General features: G+C 40.4%; 1 protein-coding gene across 3 annotated transcripts in view; it reads left to right on the forward strand.

The window, feature by feature from the left end:
• The first annotated feature begins 3,821 nt into the window (after positions 1-3,821).
• LOC130077952 (testis-expressed protein 47) overlaps positions 3,822-8,342 on the forward strand; it is a 10,207-nt gene continuing 5,686 nt past the window's right edge. For all 3 annotated transcript variants that reach the window (XM_056243390.1, XM_056243389.1, XM_056243391.1), the window contains exons 1-3: positions 3,822-3,936; positions 4,925-4,997; positions 5,158-5,261. In XM_056243390.1, coding sequence (XP_056099365.1) covers positions 3,853-3,936; positions 4,925-4,997; positions 5,158-5,261 — 261 coding nt within the window. In that variant the 5' untranslated portion in view covers positions 3,822-3,852. The remainder of the gene's footprint in view (positions 3,937-4,924; positions 4,998-5,157; positions 5,262-8,342) is intronic.

Below are 8,342 nucleotides of genomic sequence, written 5' to 3' on the forward strand. Positions count from 1 at the left end.
TAATTGCATAAAGCTACCACATTCGGTAAGACAAACGCAATGACAATCGATTATCTGTAAGAAATGTATAACACTATCAAAAACAATAGCATAAAACAGATCTGTATGTTAGCCTACAGAATGAAATTTGCCAAATAACTTACTGGCCAGCTGGAAGACGGCTCATGCTGTTTAGTTAACCTTTCACAAAGCCATCATAAAAACATTAATTAAAGCAGTGTTTCTCAACTAGCAATCTATTCAGTCAGCATATTTGTGTTTGATCTGTGTGAATTTCGTCCGAATTTGACGAGTGATTAAAAGATGGCTAATTCGTAACAGTTCGTACGACCTCACTCGTACGAATTAGTACGATTTTTGCTAAAACGTACATATTTGACGAGTTGCCCAATTCGTATGAATTCGTACGAATGACCCTGACCCCGCCCCTAAACCTACCCATCACGTGGGTTTAGACAAATCGTACAAATTCGTACGAATGAGGTCGTACGAATTCGTACGAATTAGCCATCTTTTAATCACTCGTCAAATTCGGACGAATTGGTCGTGAGATTGCGTTGCACTTGCTAGACCTACTTTTTCTTTGCACAAAACTCTCCAGAAAGTGCCATTTTGGTTTATTTTTCACAAAAAAAATCCCGGGGGGGCAAACCCTCGGACCCCCCTAGTGAGAGACTACCCCACACATAATTAAATCCAAATTTAACCCCTGTATATATATATATATATATATATATATATATATATATATATATGCCAAATTCCATTAAAAAAAAGGGTCACAGCTTAATGTCCATTGGGAAATGTGGGTCCAATGGCCAAACCATTATTATAGCAAAATTCTTTACACAACACCCCGGACCTCACTAATTTTCAAACCCTGGTTACGGCCTTGCTCGCATGTTGCGGCTCATGTCGTGTGCTTGGAAGATACGAGCCGAGCCGAACCTCTCGACCTCACGATAATTTTTAAACATGTCTAAAAAGTTCGGGAGCTGTAGGCTTGAATTCGTGAGGTGTGTGCGCTGTGCGGTTGAATGAGCCGATGTGTCGATCTATCTGAATTTGACCAACCAGGAGCTGAAGAAATCCACAGAAGAAAGACGAAAATGGCAGCGCCACCACGAATTTGGACTATTGAAAGGGAAGCCTAGCCTACTACTTTATTATGATTTTAGTATCATAATGATTAATAAATGCATGCACAATTATCAGTGAACTTGATAAATGTTGCAGATATGTTTGATATGCACAAACAAATGCCTTTCAACTTGTGTGCAAAATTCAGAATTTAATAAATGTGCAGCAATTTGTACAAATAGAGTCTGTATATGTGTTGTAGCCATAATAAGCGCATTTTCATATTATAATGTTTTTTTCCATCTATGTTAATTATGAAAAGTATAGCCTACGCAATATATCGGGAGACATGGCCAGACATGATTTTGACCACTTCATTAAGTGTTGTTTTGTAGAAAGCCTTTCTTTAAAGTGAATTTCGTTTTGTATAAATTGTATCTTAATTTTAATCAATGTTTCATCAACAAATTGTCTGGATTTAATATATAAGAAGTAAATAGTAGAAAATCATCATGACACGGAGGCGCCTGCGTGTGAACTGGACTCTTGTCAAATAAATTAACCGAAACATCATAGGCTGTAGTAGGCTACTTGCCTCACAGATCTGATAAATATATAGAAAGCTTGACATGTCTACTTTTTAACAGAACAATTCAAAACGAAAGAAAACAGACAGACTGCTCTCTGCTTATGTAATCCGAAATGTGCATTTCTCTGGCGCTTTCACTATTGCGAAGATCGCGAGTCAGCATCGTCACCTTTATATTTGCAACCGACACTGACAAAGACTTGTTTATTAATAAACAATTAAAATGTCCCCTTATTATTCATAATCGTTACTTTTGCTGGTTCTTTGTGGCAGCTTTAAGATACTGTATTGGCAGCGCCACCCTTACATTTTACATGAACGCGTCACCACTGCATCAGCCCCGAAAACATGATTTTTTTTTTCCAAATCAAAAATTGTGATACGAACCGAATTGTAGGTTTGGTGTATCATTACAGCAAGATGAGAAAGCAGGAGTTTAGTTGTTTATCATGGAATGGCTATCTGAACATCTTTGCCAAGCGCAAACCAGAAAAGTAGCCTAATCAATAAATTATCGGGGAGGGTCATGCCTTTTTTCACAATCATTTTGGAGGGTCATATAAAAAATTATTGCTGGCGAAGGGAGGGTCAAGTCTATTTTGACTACAGATCTCAAATCTCCTCCGGTGGCCCCTTAAATAAATAACGAACAGTCCCTAAACACAATTTTTCACCACACAACTATTTCATATGGAATAACAAAGACATACTTTTTAAAAACAAATCACTATTCTATCACACTTGGTTCAATGAAGGGATTATATTAGTAAGACAATTGGTTAATTCCAATGGATATTTGTTATCATATACTGAATTTCTAAAAAAATTTAAATTACCAGTTAAACCAAGAGAGTTTGCTATTGTTCTTGACGCGATTCCAAATAATGTGATTTTACTCTTAAAAAACGCTGATTCAGTGGAAATCAACATGGACAATATTTGTGGTAAAATTTTCATTGATAATGTTGATGTTTTACAACAAAAATGTAGCAATATGATTATAAGGAAAGCTCTTGGCTCGGTGTCTTTTCCTGCAGCAAGATTCTTTGGGTCTTCTTTATTTGGTGATATCTCTTGGGTTAAAGCATGGAAATTACCAAATAAGTTTTGTGTCAATAACAAAATTAAGGAAGTGTCTTACAAAATACTTCACAGAATTTATCCTGCTAAGCATGTTTTGGAAAGATTTAATCTTAATATTTCGTATACTTGTGAATTTTGTGCACTAGAGAAAGAAACAATTTTGCATCTGTTTTTTCACTGCATTTACTCAAGATTGTTTTGGAAAGATTTTGAAACCTTTATTAATAGACAACTGAAGTGTATGATGGAAATTTGTGTTTTTGATGTGCTTTTTTATACTCAGAAAGACAATTTAGAATGTAAAGAACAGCATATTATACAGCTATTTATTTTATTAGGAAAATACCATATACATAAAAAGAAGTGGGCTCAAGGTAAACCAAATTTTCCACATTTAATAAATGACTTTAAATTATATGTACATCTTTTGGAACAAACTAAAAACAAAAAAGCAATGAAAACATGTAATGCTTTGAAAACACTAGATTTTATGTAAAAAATATTATTATTATTATTAAAAAAAAAATTTCTGGCAGTTAATGTAATATTGTGAATATGTGATACCTCTGTTCTTGTGGCATTGAATAAAAAAAAATATTAAAAATTAAAAACACACACAAAAGACGAGGGAACACATGCAGGATCACGTGACGTGAACAGGGGATCACATGACAGGCATGAAACATAACCAAATCCTGACTGCTCTTTCTTTTCACAGAGATTTCTCTCAAACAACTTATCTTTAGGCAAGAATATTATACTCAGAGTGTGCTAATTGTATTTTACATAGAAATATTAGAAGTCATTTTAACTGTTCATTTTATGTTTCTTTATTAAACTTTTAATCCTGAGTATGGATGAATTAATTTGACACTTCATTTATTATTTGATTGTCTGCAGTTAAGAAATAAAAATGGACTTGATCCTCTGACTGGATCCAACATGGCACAGAAAACACGAAATAGGAACAGAACTGGCAAAATGCGAACCCGTTCAGTCGAGCTGTTTGTGTTCACTGTTGTCCCGGTCCCGCCCCTCCACTGATGTTGCTTAGCAGCCAGCGCAAACACACACACACACACACACACACACACACACTGATGTCTTCCCGGGAACTGGACTCAGGGTTCGGCAGATCCTCGTCTCTGTTCGGTCGGCTGATGGAGAAACGCCGGACTGTCAAGGTGTGTGTGTGTGTGTGTGTGTGTGTGTGTGTGTGTGATGTTGATGTTCTTCTACTCTCTGATAGATTTACATCTCAGCAACATTAGTGCACTCTTGAGGATCAACACTTGCTGATTTAGAAAGAACTTTCTGTCTTGGAAACTTTTTTTCCTTGATACTTTTCAAATGTCTTTAAGGATAGATTTGATATGACTCTTATCCCAGATTAGTGTTGTTATTGTTAACTAGATAAAACTAAATAGCAAATTAAAATAAATACATAAATAGTAGATGAAAAATGAGAAACTTAAATAAACAAGTTTCATTTGAATTTAAGGAAAATAACTAAAAACTGAAATAAAAATAAATTAAACCCATATAGAAATATATAAAACGTAATAATTACATAAGACAAACAAATAAATAAATAAAAATAATAAAATGTATAAAAACTAATAGTACATAAATATATCAGATTTAAACTTTCAGTCTTAAAATATGAAAATTCATCTTAAAAATATTACTACACGATTATAAACAAAGAGTGAAATAAAAGAAAACTATTGGTAAATATTAGAATATTTTGTGCATAATTTCAAATCAAACTGCCAGATTATGCATAAATTATGAAAATATTACATAAATGCTACCCATAAAATGAGCCTTATAAGACCACTGAGTTTTTTTTTTTTTTTTTATCTCTAAAATGTAATTTCCATCACAGAATAAATGGTTATAATTTTTTTTATGTGATGGAAATGAAATTTTCATGATGGTTCAGGGAGAAACATGAATTCTGGACAAGCTGAGAGTTTACAGGAGTTTCTTTTCTAAAAGTCCTCAGGATGAAAAGTGCCATAACTGCAAAAACACACATATTGATATTTCAATAATAGCATTAGTTTGTGGATCTATAGTCAGGGTCAATCGCACACACACACACACACACACACACACAGTCAGTGGCTCAGCAGGTTTATCATACATCACTTCCTGTCTGTGTGTCAGAAGTTCCTGTTACACCGTATCATCGCCGTGGGCCGGCTCTCCTGTGGACTCGAAGACCGGACCGATGTTGCAGGTTTGAAGAGATTCTGTTTATTTGAATAATGCTTTTCACAATACACATCGTTTCAAAGCAGCTTTACAGAAAATCCACGAGTCCATATTACATGATTAAAGGTTCAGAGTGTCTATATGATCCAGTGTCAAACTCTCTCTGGTGTGTGTGTGTGTGTCAGTTCACTTCGAGAGGCTGAAGGTCAGAGTTCAGAGGAGCCGTCCAGGTGAAGAGGTCACCGGTGTTCTGCTGCTTTACCCTGAACACACACTGATCGTCATTGAGGTCTGAAACACACTCACTCACTCACTCACTCACACACACTCACTCACTCACACACACACTCACTCACACACACACTCACTCACTCACTCACTCACTCACACTCACTCACTCACTCACTCACTCACACACTCACTCACACACTCTCACACACTCACACACACACTCTCACACACTCACTAACACACACACTCTCACACACTCACTAACTCACACACACACACTTACTAACTCACTAACTCACACACACACACTCACTCACTCACTCACTCACACTCACTCACTCACTCACTCACTCACACACTCACACACACACTCTCACACACTCACTAACACACACACTCTCACACACTCACTAACTCACACACACACACTTACTAACTCACTAACTCACACACACACACTCACTCACTCACTCACTCACTCACTCACTCACTCACTCACTCACTCACTCACACACTCACTCACACACTCACTCTCACTCACTCACTCACACACTCACTCTCACTCACTCACTCACACACTCTCACTCACACTCACTCACACTCACTCACACACACTCACACACACTCACACACTCACTCTCACTCACTCACACTCACTCACACTCACTCACACACTCACTCACACACTCACTCTCACTCACTCACACACTCACACACACACTCACTCTCACTCTCACTCACACTCACTCACACACTCACTCACACTCACTCACACACACTCACACACTCACTCTCACTCACACTCACTCACTCACACACTCACTCTCACTCACTCACACACTCACACACTCACTCACACACTCACTCTCACACTCACTCACTCACTCACTCACACACTCACACACTCACTCTCACTCACTCACACACTCACTCTCACTCACTCACTCACTCACTCACTCACACACTCACTCACACACTCACTCTCACACTCACTCACTCACTCACTCACACACTCACACACTCACTCTCACTCACTCACACACTCACTCACTCACACACTCACTCTCACTCACACTCACTCACTCACACACTCACACTCACTCACTCACACACTCACACACTCACTCACACACTCACTCACACACTCACTCACACACTCACTCTCACTCACTCACTCACACACTCTCACTCACACTCACTCACACTCACTCACACACTCACTCTCACTCACTCACTCTCTCACTCTCACTCACTCACTCACACACACACTCACTCTCACTCACACTCACTCACACACTCACTCTCACTCACTCACTCACACACACACTCACACTCACTCACACACTCACTCACTCACTCTCACTCACTCACTCACACTCACTCACTCACACACTCACACACTCACTCACACTCACTCACTCACACACTCACACACTCACACACTCACTCACACACTCACACACACACTCACTCTCACTCACTCACTCACACACTCACACACACACTCACTCACTAACTCACACTCACTCTCTCACTCACACACTCACTCACACACACACTCACTCACACTCACTCACTCACACACTCACACACTCACTCACACTCACTCACTCACACACTCACACACTCACACACTCACTCACACACTCACACACACACTCACTCTCACTCACTCACTCACACACTCACACACACACTCACTCACTAACTCACACTCACTCTCTCACTCACACACTCACTCACACACACACTCACTCACACTCACTCACTCACTCACACACTCACACTCACTCACTCACTCACACACTCACACTCACTCACTCACTCACTCACTCACTCACTCACTCACTCACTCACTCACTCACTCGCACACTCACACACTCACACACACACTCACTCACTCACTCACTCACTCACACACTCACACACACACTCACTCTCACTCACTCACACTCACACTCACACACACACTCACTCTCACTCACACTCACTCTCACTCACTCACTCACACACTCACACACACACTCACACACACACTCACACTCACTCACACTCACTCACTCACTCTCACTCACTCACACTCACTCACTCACACACTCACTCACACTCACTCACTCACACACTCACACTCACTCACTCACTCACACACTCACACTCACTCACTCACTCACTCACACACTCACACACTCACACACTCACACACACACTCACTCTCACTCACACTCACTCACACACTCACTCACACACTCACTCACACACTCACTCACTCACTCACTCACACTCACTCACTCACTCACTCACTCACTCACACACTCACTCACACTCACACTCACTCACACACACACTCACTCACACACTCACTCTCACACTCACTCACTCACTCACTCAGACTCACTCACACACACACTCTCACACACTCACTCACTCACACACTCACTCACTCACACACTCACTCACTCACTCACTCTCACTCACTCACTCACACTCACTCACACACTCACACACTCACTCACTCACTCACTCACTCTCTCACTCACACTCACTCACTCACACACTCACTCACACACTCACTCACACACTCACTCACTCACACTCACTCACTCACTCACACACTCACACACTCACTCACACTCACTCACTCACTCACTCACACACTCACACTCACTCACACACTCACTCACTCACTCACTCACTCACTCACACACTCACACACTCACACACACTCACTCTCACTCACTCACACTCACACTCACTCACACACACACTCACACTCACTCACTCACACACTCACTCACTCACACATTCACTCACACACTCACTCACACACTCACACTCACTCACTCACTCACACACTCTCACTCACTCACACTCACTCACACACACTCACACACTCACTCTCACTCACTCTCACTCACTCACTCACACACTCACTCTCACTCACTCACTCACACACTCACACACACACTCACTCTCACTCACACACTCACTCTCACTCACTCACTCACACACTCACACACACACTCACTCACACTCACTCACACACTCACTCACTCTCACTCACTCACTCACACTCACTCACACTCACTCACACACTCACACACTCTCACTCACACTCACTCACTCACTCACACACTCACTC

The sequence above is a fragment of the Rhinichthys klamathensis genome, unplaced genomic scaffold (assembly GCF_029890125.1).
Source record: "Rhinichthys klamathensis goyatoka isolate OS25496 unplaced genomic scaffold, OSU_Roscu_1.1 h1tg000789l_1, whole genome shotgun sequence".
Classification (NCBI taxonomy): Eukaryota; Metazoa; Chordata; class Actinopteri; order Cypriniformes; family Leuciscidae; genus Rhinichthys; species Rhinichthys klamathensis.